Source organism: Passer domesticus, chromosome 1 (genome assembly GCF_036417665.1).
Source record: "Passer domesticus isolate bPasDom1 chromosome 1, bPasDom1.hap1, whole genome shotgun sequence".
NCBI lineage: Eukaryota > Metazoa > Chordata > Aves > Passeriformes > Passeridae > Passer > Passer domesticus.
Window position 1 is genome coordinate 80,433,340 of NC_087474.1, and position 14,203 is coordinate 80,447,542.

The 14,203-nt window shown below is 39.6% G+C and overlaps 1 protein-coding gene across 5 annotated transcripts in view; it reads right to left on the reverse strand.

Annotated features, from left to right (window-relative positions):
• Positions 1-799: 799 nt before the first annotated feature.
• The window catches only part of LOC135304663 (cadherin-6), a 103,034-nt gene continuing 89,630 nt past the window's right edge, over positions 800-14,203 (reverse strand). For all 5 annotated transcript variants that reach the window (XM_064427357.1, XM_064427321.1, XM_064427339.1 and 2 more), the window contains 4 exons: positions 12,437-12,558; positions 11,518-11,635; positions 11,175-11,426; positions 800-7,395 (listed from right to left, as the gene is read on the reverse strand). In XM_064427357.1, coding sequence (XP_064283427.1) covers positions 6,905-7,395; positions 11,175-11,426; positions 11,518-11,635; positions 12,437-12,558 — 983 coding nt within the window. In that variant the 3' untranslated portion in view covers positions 800-6,904. The remainder of the gene's footprint in view (positions 7,396-11,174; positions 11,427-11,517; positions 11,636-12,436; positions 12,559-14,203) is intronic.

Consider the following 14,203-nt stretch of genomic DNA (forward strand, 5'->3'; position numbering starts at 1 on the left):
AGGCCTTAGTGATCACAAAATCACAATCTTACTGCTTATATGGTGCACACCAGACACTTTAGAATTTAATTTCAAAGACTGAGTCAATTTCGCCCTTTGTCTTAAAGTGATTGGAGAATCTTTTCAAAGGTTTATCTTTATGATAGTGTTGTAAATACATAACATAGATTGAGAGAATTAGGAAAAAAAAACAAGTTAGAAAAAACAATTTATTAAGTAATATCATATAAATAACTTGTTACAAAAATCAATTTGCAAAAAGGCAAATTCACTCTGTCTGTGAGAAATTGTTCAAATTGGTTTCTCATCAAATCCTTAAATTTCATTTTCCCCTGCCCCCCAACCCCCAAAAAAGAAGCCAGTACAGTGAACAGGAAATATAAGGGAGAGAGTGCACACTTTCCATCTGACAAAAACAAAATGCCCATCCACGCTGCAGAAGAGATAATCATTCCAGCATGGGTCCCTCTGCAACACAGGGAAGTTCTAGGTGTAAACCTCTTGGGTGACAAAATTGTCACCCACAAATGTCTCATTGCTCTCTGCTGAGCAATGACAGATCCATTCAATGCTGAGGCTCTCTTGGCACAACCGGGGGATGACATCATGAGAGACTGTGTGGCTGGAGCATGCTAGCAAGTGAATCTTCCCAGGTGGAGGCATCATTTTCAACTTATGCTTGGAAGTATTTTTAATTTCAAAAAAAATCAATACTAAAAGGCATTTATTTTAAAGGGTTTTTAAAAAAATCACATATCGCAATAGGAGTTTGCCAGATTGATTTCGCTCAGTAACACAGTTAAGATGCACATAGCATTTATTATAAGGCCTTTCTTTAAAGTTTAATTTTTTCAAAGCAATGAAAATAATCACAGAATTAAAACAGTACAGTGATTCTGAAGAGTTTATGTGTCAAAATCCAGAACGATTTTGTGTTTGCAGTGTTTTCTTTGTTGTGTTCACCTGAATGCTCAATAGTTCTATAAGTTTGTATCTTTAATAAACACTAAAGTAATAGATCATAGAAAACTAAAAGCTTATAGAAAGTGTCTCCAAGTATATTTACATAAATAGTGCAGTCTCATAGGAAAAGTCAAAAGCCCATGGGAATGGAAAGGATTTCTCTGTATGCTGGACTTATGCCTTATTTGTCAAATCGACTTTGTGGTAGGAAAAATTTAAACATAGCAGCTCCTTTTTATTTTTTTCTTTTTTTTTTCTTTTAAAATTTATTTTTAATGAAAGCCAAAGATACATGAAGATAAAATGATAAGGGCAGCTTCTGTAAAAACTCCTTTGATATCCAATAACTCTAAGCACAAGATTATAGCTTTGTGGCTTTTAAGTGCCATGGGCCTGCTTGCATATGACTGACTACCTCCATGCAATTCACCTCCTGATCTTCTCCCTGAAATACTCAGTTCTCTGACACTTGTACTTCCTACAACCCCAGCCACGGCTCCTGGGTGAATTTTATGAACGGTTCAGGAAACTGTTTTAGTGTATGACAAACACAAGCCTGGTCTCAAAAGTGTAATATTGCAAAATGATGGGCAGGATCAAGATTGTTTCAGCTGGCTTAAATAAAACTGCTGAGGGCAGAGACTGGTATTAAAGCATTGTGTTGGAGTTCTGTGTTTTTCTCCCTTTCTGGAGCAATGCATGAGTCTGTAGATATTAAATATGCTTTTGTTAGTCTTTAACTACAGAAACAATCTCTGAGAAAAGAACTCTTTTCAAAGACTGAACTGAAAGCAAAAAATATTGTGGCTTTAAGATTTATTGGATGAGGCTGCTGTTTCAGAGGTGTAGATGGGTTGGAAAAATCCTGCCTTTCACAGCTTATGACGTTTCATACTCAGTGGAAGCAGCATAATGACTCTTACTTTGTCAGCTCTCATTTGATGAGGCAGCTCAGACTGCAGAGTTAATTGAAATGCAAATGGGCAGGGGACGGCAGCATCCATTTGGGACGGTGGTCTTCTGAAACACTTCAATGCTTCTCATAGCCAAAGGAAACATGGAGAGACCTTTCTAACAGATGGTGGCAGGTCGACTAACACAGTGGTGCTTACAGAGAGTTACCTGCTCAAAACCACTGTCAGGAATCACCCTGCAGAAGACCACCAAGATAGTTCTGCTGCAGAAATTTAGCACCTGCCTTTCTTTCCAAGAGATCTACATGGAAACAGCCTGGATTTAAGTTACTTGGTGTAAAAGAGATGTCTTTCTCCCTATCCACACATATCTCCCTCTGGTGTGTCAGGAAATCTGAAAGTGTTGGAAGTTCACTGGTGGTTCTGCTCAACATGGATAATTCTGGTTTTCAAACTGTACCTGTGTAGACATACCTTTCTAAAGCAATTTCTCTCTGCTGTACTTCTCTGTGGCTGTTCTGGGTTTTATAATACTGCAGATGTTCATTCTCTTGGTTTTGTGGGATTTTTTTTTTTGTTTGTTTTCATAACAGAGAAATGGAAAAGCTGTAACTTGTAATGTAGACTGCTACTTCCTAAAGTGGACTATTTGAAGGTTGCCTCTTCCATTCACATTTAACAGTGAAGAAACACCTGAAGCAAGACCAGACAAATATGTTTCTTAAGAAAAATTTAGAAAACACTTCTGTTGGTACAGGTGACAAATTCTTCTACTACCTATCTTTTCCAGCAGATTTTTAACAGATATAACTGAAAAATACAGACAATTTGGTTTTCTCATGGTTAGACACAACTCCATCTCTGTCAGGTTTGGGAACACATCTGAGTCCTGTGATACTGCTGGTAGAGCCTTGTGCAGAGCTCTCTGCAAGTCTTTGCCTCAGCTCTCTTCCAAGCACTTGTCTGCACAGAGAGATTTCCTGAGACTGCTGCACTGGAGGTGTGGGCTGCTGCGTCTCCCTACACTGGTGCTGTTCTGGGATAGAATTGGGTTTAACCTGAAGTAGTTCTCCTGGGGTAAAAAACACCCCAGCCAACACAAGGCAAAAACAACTCCCCACCAGTTTTCTGGGATAAAGTGAGTCTCTTGGGAGTTGAGATGAAATGGTTACTGTAGAAACCTTATTCCATTTCAAGTGTAGAGATGTTATTTTTCTGCAGTAACATGGCTGGCATAGCCTACCAGGTCCCTGTTTCATGTTGTATCCACTAAATTCCTTGGTGTCTTTTAATATCTTTCCTGTTGTTAGGTCAGATACTTTCCCAAATTAAAATCCAACTGCATTTTTAATCTCTCTGCCTGGCTTAGCTAAACCGCCTAATAATATTTCTTCTTCTGAATTAGGTGTGGTTGTAAAAAAGAGCAGGCTTAAAGCAGCCTTGAAAGCCACTTCATAACCCATAGTCCAACAATTGGTTATCTACAAATGACAATTGTAGCACTGTGTGAAAGCATTGTTAAATACTCATTTCTATCATCTAGCACGCCACCATGCAACAAAGTGCAAAGAAATACTACTGCAAAGGTTTGTATTCACTGCAATATGGCACTTTCAATATTTAGAATGGAGTACTGATTTTATAAATTGCACTTTGTGGTACTGCCAAGCAAGAAGAAAAGAAAGAATTGAGCTCTCCTTGCTGTGTGAGAGATGCTAAATCAGTTTAATTTGCAGGAAAAAAAATAGACCTTAAAACCTAGATGCATAAATAATAACTTGGATGCAAGTTTGCCTCACATTTTCTTAGAAGAATGCATTTGCTATTCAGGCACCATATTTGTGGTGACATAACATAATTTTATATATGTAATATATTTACATAACAGGCACGAGTAGCCACTCTCTATTATTTACTGTGTCACTCAATGGACAAGATAAAACCAGCTTTGAATTAAAAGGAAAAAAAAACCCAAACCAAACCAAAACTTGCACTTGGACTGCTACTAACAATCAGTAAATCACTGTACAAACATAGGAAAATAGTTACAAGGAGTTCACTGATCTGCTGTCTCATTATCCCACCCAAGAAGTGACTAATGCAGGCTGCTGACTTGCAGAGTGGCCCAGCACCTTCAGGGCACCAGGGCTGTCTTCAGCCAAGCGCCACTGACTCCCTCTTCCCAGTGAGCTGGAGGTGGCACGCAGGGCTGAACAGTGTCACAGCCACCTCTGCCATCACCTCCACACACCAGTCTGTTTCCTTGAGGCTTAAGGAAGGGAAGGGACAGTTCACTGGCTCACTTTGGGCATCCAGCTGGATTCTGAGCTTGGAGCCATTTGCTGGAGGCAACTCCAGAGTGAAGGCTGAGAGAGGGATGTGTCAGGAAGCCACGGGGGAGAGCCCCTGGAGGGATGTGCTGGCCCCACTGACACGGTGTGAGGGGAGCAGCCCGAAGTGAGGACCTGTGGCAGGTGGTGCTGAGCATCTGCTGCTCCTCCACATATCTGAAATTCAGATGGGCTCTCCTGTCTGCCAGAGCCAGCTTTTGGACAGATTGCTTCCTAGAAATTCTGATTTCAAGAAAGCCATGAAGAGCTAGGCTTGTAGCAGCTTAAATTAGTTAGGGGCCCTGAAGAGGCTCTAGCCTCTAGACATAGAGGCTCTAGAAATAATAAGGCTCTAGCCATGCCACTGCCATTATGATGGCTGCAACAGCTCAGCACCCCACTAAGTGATGGAATTGGGAGCCACATTCTGTTGGACTTAAACACTCTGAGAGGCTTCCACCAGGGATGCTTAGGGCTCTGGACCCTTGGAAACTCTGGGCCCCTCTGCTCTGAAAACATCCAATCTATACTGCTGGGCATCTGCAAGCCTTTAGCTGCTGTGCCCTACACCTACAGGTGTGCATGCTCAACAAGGTCTTTCCTGCCCAGCCGGGGTCACAGCATGGCTGGCTCATCCTCTTGGCTCTGAGCTGGTCCACAAAATTTAAAATTCTGTTACTGTGGTTGTAAAAGAAGTCTAATACTTGGGTCTCTTACTGCTCTCTTTATCTCACAAGGAGTAATGAATTCCAGGGATTAATTTTTAATTTTCCTTAGTTTTGTGTTTATTACATTTTTTCTCATGTCTCTTTATTTCTGGAGTAAATTGGAGCTGTTTAAATTTCAAAATGATTCACTTAAAATTTGGGGGAGGAGGAAAATAGATCCTGTAATTCTGGTATTAAATACTGTTTCATGAAACAAATTAGAATAGTTACACATGAGGTATTTAAAAAATACTAATTCCTTCTTTCCTTGGCAGAGTGCCATGGGCTGGTTCCCTACTTTGGGACACAGGGCAGCATTTAACTTCTGGAACTGGTTATGCCTCATGGCAGACCCTTAAGATTTTCTCCAGAGAGCCTCTCCTACTTGTCTGGGTTTGAAGAGCAGCCACTGCATGTTTGAAAAACAAACTGAAATACTGAGTGGTGTGCAAGCTGTAAAGAAAACTGTTTTGGCCCAAGATTATGGCAACTTTCCCACTTCACACCTGGACAAAAATTACTCAGCTTGGCAAAGCAGATAAACACACACAGAGAAATTTGTGGTTAAAATTTTACCTTTCATTAAAGTCTTTAACAACCCTGACTGAGTAGTTTATTTTAAAAAATGAGTTATAATTATAAACCCCCCTTTCAGGCCACTGGAATGACCACCGTTTGTTTGTGCAGGGCTTGAGTCTGGAAGAAAAAAAAAGGAAACAACTACCCAAAAGCATGAAAAGTTACTTCCTCTGGCAGAATGCCAGTGTTTTCCATTTCTAAAGCATTTTCCATACGTCTTACATAGTTCTTGCAACATCCTGATGAGGTAGGCATTATTTCCCTATATTACAGATAGCAAAACTGGGCAGAGAGTCAGTCAGGAATCCACCACCAACATCCAGGTAGAGAAGGTCAGGACAAAATAAAACCACTTTTCTCCTCTGCAGTTGCTCTTTTTGCCCCAGAGGGTTGCAGTTACCATGAGGTCACTCCTCCCCACCTGCACATGAGAACAGGCAGGAGTAGGTGGATATGAACAGCCTCACTACAACCTCTCCAGGACAGTGGGCACCACAGAACTCATGTGCAGGTGGAGGCTGACTGAGGAAGTGCAAGCAAAAGCCCAGTTATGATCTGTTCCTTCCTCCAAGTCACGACCTAATCTGGAGCTGGATTTGATGACTTTCCCTGTATCACAAAGCAAGCCTGGGTTAGAATGAGGAAACCATCTAAGAATTGTATATTGGGGCTACTGACCACACACACGTGCACACACACACATCTCTCCAGCAATGCTAGGTCCAAAGAATATATACAGAGCAGTCAATGAACTATATATATGTGTGTGTTAGTATGATTCAGTGCAATGGGGAAATGGTGAGTTCTAGAGAAACACTCAGGTTTAAATGACCATTAAGCCTCTCTACCCTCCTCATGAGTAAAATGCATGTTTGATGTTCTTTTCTCAGCTTACTCTACTTGTATAATAAATCTTCATTCCATCACCACTACTTTTGACTATAATACATAGGGTAAACTAGGGTACCTCATTACATTGGGATGTGCAATACACAATTGACAGAGCAGTCATCTGAGCTGAATAGTCTGAATACAAGTGAAAAGCAAGTGAGCTTAAACAGTAATATACTCCAATTTACAATATAAGCAGAACAAGTAAAAATATTGCTCCCCATCTGATCCTTTTTTTCCCTCCACTACTGCTGTGCCTGTAAGATTGGCTTGGCAAACTGGATGCACTCAAAAAATAAGGATTTTGCCTCTTGGAAGCTCATAAAATGATAATAGAGAAAGTTTTCTGATGGCTAATCCACACAGACTGCAGTCATTAGACAATTGAAATCAGTAGAATAGAGAACCCTTTCAAACAGTTGTGGAGAAACAGAAAGAAATAGCCACTTCACATATCCCAATGCTGTTTCTGGGAATGAGGAACAGAAAAAAAAGGAGAGAGAAAAAAAAATACAACATATTAAGAGTCTTTGTCACTGTCCATTGAGCCATACATATCTGCCAGCTTTTTAAACCGAGGTCCCCAGTCACTGAGGTAATCATAGTCCTGATCTCCGTCCGTAGTCACCGACTCCAGGGAGCTGAGGGACTCGGCCACAGAACCATTACCTTCGTATGCGTAGGTTGCTAATGAGTCATACGGGGGTGCTGTTGGATCTGTATCATTTTCCTTTAACCTTTGGTTAATGAAATCTCTGACATCCGTGTTATCTCGCGCTGTTGCAGTCCGCCGCGGCAGAAAAAGCGTTTCTGGCACAATGTCTCTGCGTAATTTATTATCATCTATGGCTTCGGGATTCCTCAGCGTGCCAATATCAAATGCCTGGGTGTCTTCCTCTCCACCACCTTCATCATTATAACTGACAATGTTGTCTCTGATATCTTCTTTGGAAATTATCAAAGGCTCTTTTTTCCTCTGCCGTCTCAGTGCTGCAAACAGCACCACAGTAACTGCAAACAAAAACAACAGTGAAAGAGAAAGGGAAAGAAGGTTAATCCCCAACTCCACTAAAGCCCAGAAGAAATGTTGCACCTCTGCTTGAGCTTGAAGTTTGAGATGTTTTGAAATACTGAAAATGTGCACATCAGATTTTCAAGCTGCGCTTGCTCTGCCTGTAAGTTCCTTGGGAGATGAAATGGCATGGATGCACAGAAGAAAGGAGATGTCAAGCTTGTAGGAAGCCAAGCAGAGTGTCTTTTTGCTGGTAGGCACTTTGTTACCCAGAGCCATATCCTAATTTTGTCATTTTGAGAACAGAACTAGTTTCATGATAGCTAGGAAGGAAGAAACACTTTCTCCAGAATAAGTAACATCAGAAGTTATTTATGTTGAACCCCTTGGACAATATGCAACTTCTGCTATGGACAAGGATGGTATCTACTGATCTTAGCAAAGCAGAATTTCAAGATAAGTAAATCTATTCTTCTCTGGGAAAAAATCTTGGAATATGGAGCAGATTTTAAGCCAGCACAAAGTCTGAGTTTTATTAACTTCCCTGGAATGTTTTTACAATGTACATCACCTTGAAAATACACAAATTAAATAATGGACTGATGAGATACAATAAAAGTAATTTTTAATCTGACAAAAGCAGATTTCTAGAAGATATTTTATGTCCTTCCTTTGAAAGTGTGTGTTTGCATACACATATTTTTCATTTATTTGGAGGGAAGGAATTCTTTCCATGATCCTGATGCAAATTTTAATATTTTTACTCCATAATGATTTTTGGTAGTGACAGAGAAGTGGACACAAAGCACGCAGAAGGATATGGTCAACACTTTCCCGTGGAAGCCAGTTTCAGATTTCTAAGCTGTATCCTACATTAAGATGTAAATAGCTGAATATTGACAAATTAACAGTAGCAAGGAGCAGGGATGTATTTCTGCTGCCAGCGTTGCTTTGGTAGTGTGAGGCCTGCAGTGCCCAGCATTTCAGCTCTGCTGTGCAAACTCCAAGGAAGGACACATCTTGCTGTCTTTACAGTTTTTTCCATAGCAAAGCAAAGCAGAAATGCCTAAACGCATTGATGTGAGATGATAAGGTGGATCACAATGATCTTTCATGTCAGCTTTGCTTCTAAAATGGCATGTGAGTAAAGCACAGTAACTGTTAAAGAATTTTTTTTTCAGTCCTTTCCTCAGTTGTAACCTTTTAAGGCAAACATCAAGGACTAAGGGTGTCCTCAGCCCAAAACTTTATTCCATTGAACCTTATAATTCTTAGTTTCCTTTGACAGACAAATTCTGGTGGGGTTTTTCTTCTGATCACGGGAAGTGGTTGTTTTTTGGGTTTTTTTTTGCTTTTTGTTTGTTTTTGTTTGTTTTGGTTGGATTTTTGGTAGTTTTTGGGTTTTTTTTTTTGGTTGCTAGGGTTTTTTTTAGTAATGAGTTCCCCTGCAGGATTGCTTAGACCAAAATACTGTCTGTAGGTGTGTCCAAGCATTTTGTCGATTGACTATGGAAGGTCACCATAAAGACAGGATAAAATAGGAAAATGCTGTTTTACCACAAGAATACTGTGAATAAGGAAGAACATCTGTCAATATGAATTGAAAGGAAATGGATGGAGAAGTTGAAGGTTTAGGAGAGGTGGTTCAGATTGCATTAAGACCTCAGCCTAATGATGAGGATTTATTTATGGCATCACAGAAGGGTCCTCCTTTGAGTGATGCTTCTTTGTGCTGCTGTGCAAAAATGCAGTGAGAGAAAACTGTATTCTTAAAAAGCAAAAAGCTGTGGCACTGTGTGGAAGGACTGGTGAAAGGTTTGTATAAAAGAAGAGAGATATCTGGAGAACATTTTGGAGAACTTGAAAAACACAATGTCAGTTTGGAATGGGCTTTTGGAACAGTGACTGGTAGAATGGTCAGAGAAAACACAGAAATGATAAATTTTATATCAAAGAGTTGCTGAAGTATCTAATTAAAAAACAGTTTTACACATGCAAGGATGAGGCTTTGATAAATATGTCACATCTGATACATGGATTTTACTGCTTTGTGCTGAACTTGCAGGAAAAAGACCCCATCATAAGCTACATGTTGAAGTACATCAGCTTTATTTGCATGTCTGCATTCAGCAGTATCTGAAACCTCCTGATAAGATGCTAAACTTACTCAAACTGCATATAAACCTAGCAATTTACAGGCACTTTTTGTTGCTGCTAAACTTTGAGTTGTGGTTCAGGTCTGCCCAGAGTATTGTTTTTCGCTCAGTAGTGGTTGCACATTCAAACCCTGCAACCAACCTGAAAATAGAAAATTATATAGCTGAGTTAATTGAAAATCTGCTTATGGTGCATGGTGGCATGAGCAGTAATTGACATAAAGTGCTGCTTAGCACACAGAATCAATTATTTTCGATTGACATAAAACAGGAAATCGTTTAATGTCAGATTGATATTAATGAGCACAGTTGTACTAATGAGTGCAAGACTACCTGCAGCATTACATTACTTTTTCTGGTAAGGAACTTAATACAAAGTGAGCTCAGCCCTTAGGGGCAATGATACCATGTTTTTGAAAAATGAATTTAATGGTGAATTAAAGATCAGATTGTTATTGTGGGAATCTTTTCTGAAAATGGGATAGAGCTTATTTGAGCAAGCCATGACTTGTTAGTCTGAGAACCACAACCTCATCTTTGGCTCATTACTGGAGAGGGAAATTTTGTTAAAAGAAAAGATCATGACGACTCTGCAGTGGTGAGAAGCTTGTCCAAGAAAGATAGGAGTATGGTAAAATGAAGTAGAATCATGAAGGAAACATTTTTTCCCCTGCCTGACCCTACTGCTACAAAATTAGGCTGACTCCCTCCTTTTCTCCTAAGATCCTAATGACATCTCCCAGAGAACAGGCTATGTTGTATTATACAGTTATCCCCAGATGAACAGGTACAGATACTGGCTGAGTGACCAACTATCTCTGTTTGCAGTACAAGAGGGGTGGAACCTAGCAGGTATGTGAGAGATGTTGCAAACTGTCCTTATGTACATATATATATAAAGTTGACCACCTTAAGTGCCATAGCCAGAGCCCTCTGAACATCCTCCACACTCAGCCTCCTACCTCTTTCTAATGGTGGCTGAAATGGAGGACCCTGCAGCCTTTGAGAGAGTCCCTCAGTATCATTCAACATCCTTTTCCAACAGAAAAAAAAGCACCGAGACTTTTTTCTTCTCAGTTTAGAAATGAAAAGTTAATTCTTCAAAACTAAGTCATCTGCCCTCTTTCTTTGGGCAACAGAAAGGGATGGACATGTGCAGAGGGTTATGAGTAATGTGTCTGGTCCTCCTCATATACCAATAAAGGATGGCTCGGGATGGGATGGGATGGGATGGGATAGGATGGGATGGGATGGGATGGGATGGGATGGGATGGGATGGGATGGGATGGGATGGGATGGGATGGGATGGGATGGGATGGGATGGGATGGGATGGGATGGGAGGGGATGGGATGGGATGAATGTCTCTCTCTACAGATGTCTCTTTCCATTTAACAGTGTGCAGCCCAGCTATCTCGTCTCCCTCATATATTGTTAACTTTTAGATAACTGAGGTTAGATTGATTGTGCCCTACACACCCCATCTGTACCAGCCCTCAGAAGAAGAAATACAATAATACATGTACAGGATAAGACTTTACTTTTCCTTTGTCCGAGTCTTGGAATAATCATTCAGCAATGCAAAATGACCACGAAAGGAACAAAATGTCCCTGAGCTACTTACCAAGTAATATAATGATGCAGAGAAGAATGGCAATAAGAGCCCCAGTGCTAAGACCAGTAGGATGAACCAAGGCTTCTGCATTACAGGACAGCATCTTTCCTCGATGGTCACAGGCACACACTCGAATAGTCACTGTTTCAGTGCTGCTCTGGATGGGGTAATCATTGTCTGATATTACCACTGGCAAGAAGTAGGTACTTGTTTCATGCCGGTTATATCTGGTTTTTCGAGTGAAAATCCCTGCTGTGTTGTCTGGAAACACAAAGCATGCATTAAATCTTTATCTGAAGACTGAAAGCAAGAAAGGATAAGATAATAAAGAAAAGTCTTCCTAGAAATTCACCTCTGTTGTCCTGTAGTGTAAAGTTTGAGCTGCTGGCTGCCTCAGGAGCTAAGGAGAATGAAAACTGATGTCCATTGTAAGAGTCATCTTTATCAACAGCACTTAATGTTTGTATCAGCTGAAACAATAAGAACAAAATTATCCCCTAAGTCAGTGAACTTTATATTTATTTACGTACTCTAAAAAAAACTGTAAAAGCAATCTTTTGTATTAATTTTTTTTCTTCTGCTTCAAGGCAGATGATGTTGCTATGGTGAGTTCAAGAAAAGTCATCCACATGCTGCTGATTCTGTTTGGGGTCACCATACTATTATATCCTATACCATCAGGGAGTGACATAATGAATTTGAAAGCTGGCAGGAAAATCATGTTGATTTCACCAGAAAGTCTGTGTTAATGCCACTGCAGATGGGTAGGAAACCTTTGCATGTGACAAGGCATAGAGATGAAAGGTGAGACAGTCCAAGCTGAATTTATATTTATCTACCCAAATCTCATGTCACAGAAATTGTTTGGCTGAATCTTCCAAATCATTGTCAACTTCAAACTGCTTCACAATAGGAGTGGTAGACTGAGAGCTATCTAGCAGGATATAGTTGTATCACAGACAGGACCTGTAACATTTACAGACATGAAATTGTTTTTGAAGGAGATAGTGGAGGTGCCTGAATAAAGCAAAGGATGAAAGAATGAAAATAAATCAGGGGTAACAAGGTGCAGTACAGAAAATAACATTCAAAAACATACCATCATGTCAGCTGGAAGAATACTGAGTGAAATCAGATACTGTGCAGCCACTGTTTAATTTTGCAATTAAGTTTGATGCAGTGCAAAGTACACTGCTTGATGAGGTAATGCAAGAGTAACAGCAAAACTCATTTAGTTTGGAATATTTCCTTAGTACGAGCAGGCAACACACCTGTTCTGCCTTTGCGTTTTCACAGACGAAGGTCTCATAAAACATGGCAAACTCTGGAGCGTTGTCATTTACATCCAAGACCTTAATGAACACAGGGACACGGCTACTTTGTTTTGGGTTGTCTGAAATGACAAAAACAGAATGGAGATTTTATTTAGCCCAGTTACTGACTCAATGCAGTGGAAGAAAAGGACAGACTTGGTGGCTCAATTCCTCTCACTCAGAGCACTTCATTTACATTCTGTTGATTTCTGGTGAGTGTGTTATGGGATGAACGTAGTATCATTACTCTAATTCTGTGTAAACTATAGAGTTATGATAGAGTAGGAGTCCAGGATCTATAAATTCCTTTAATCATTCCAAGTGTGATTATGAATGTATGTGTGATATATCTAAATATAATACTGGAACTAAATTAAATCTATTTATTAGCCTGACTGATACTGTCTGGTAGCAGTGAAGTATCTAGAACATATTCCCTTCCTTAGCTCTCTAACAGGAAGAGTCATGAGGATGAGATTGAGTGGGTTTTTTCTCCTCCACTTGTTAAATACAATACTCTGTGCCCTACAAATCTTGTGGCACAGTTCCTTAAGCTACCACGATTATCATTATTTGGTAGAAATAGTAACTGCAGGCTGTGATCACAGATGCTTTCTAACCTGCTGTGAATTGTTTTGTCTGATGTTCTAGAGTAAATATTGAAGTGTTTCAGCTGAAAAACATAAACTATATAGAACCTGCAGATGTAACCCTATTTAACCCAGATTAACCCTATGTAAACAATCTTTTTTTAACCTATAAGGACTGCATAGTGCCAAGAGAATGAAACTGACAAAGATATTCTTGAGCACAGAATATTAGTGAAAATACTGTCATCTTTCTGGATAAAAATAAAAACATCTGGAAGCATACCATACTGTATAGACCATTCCTTTTCCTGCTGGGAGGAGACAGGCTTTAGTCAAAATGATATAGAGAATAAGGAAGAAAATCAGTGGCAGTAACCTTGCCTAGAGCCATGCATAGTGAAATAGGCAAAATTCTGAGGCAAAAAGTCACACCCTAACAACCACTGACTCCTAAAATGGACAAGATCTGGTCCCAACGAAATTTGTCATCACTAATTGAAAGAAATCCAAGAGACATTGCCATTGACCTGTCTCCTTTGTGCTGCATATCACACAATATCCACCTAGGATTATGTGGGTATGGAAATGTGGAGAGAGAAATATGAGAAAAAGAGAGTGATTGAGATAATTTCTTTTAAAACAAGTACCTTCCCCTCTCCTACATAAGGGTTCACACCGAGTTTCCTATGTTGATCTCCTACCTATGATAGGTTTATGGTTTATCAGTGCATTTTAACCTATCATTCAAGTGAAAAAAGAGTGCAATAAAATATAGCACATCTAAGACTATATTCTTCTACAAGCTTTCATTATAGTAGCTTGCTGGTTTTATTATTATATTTATTCATTATAGCAGCTTCTATTTATTTGTTATAGTAGCTTGTTGACTTTAATAAAAGTCCTATTAATGTGTTTATCATCCTTTCACAAATGTGACAATGCCTTCTCCAAAATTGGCATTGCTTATTTGTATTACAGAGCTCAGTCATTTGGACAAAATATTGTGCTTTAAGGCTCCACAGTCCCATTGAAGTTAATATGATTCCATTAGGCATAAACCTCTTTCTAATATCAGTCATTGGGCTAAATTCATTCGATGTATAAAATAACAGTTTATGTATAGTATGGAGTGAGC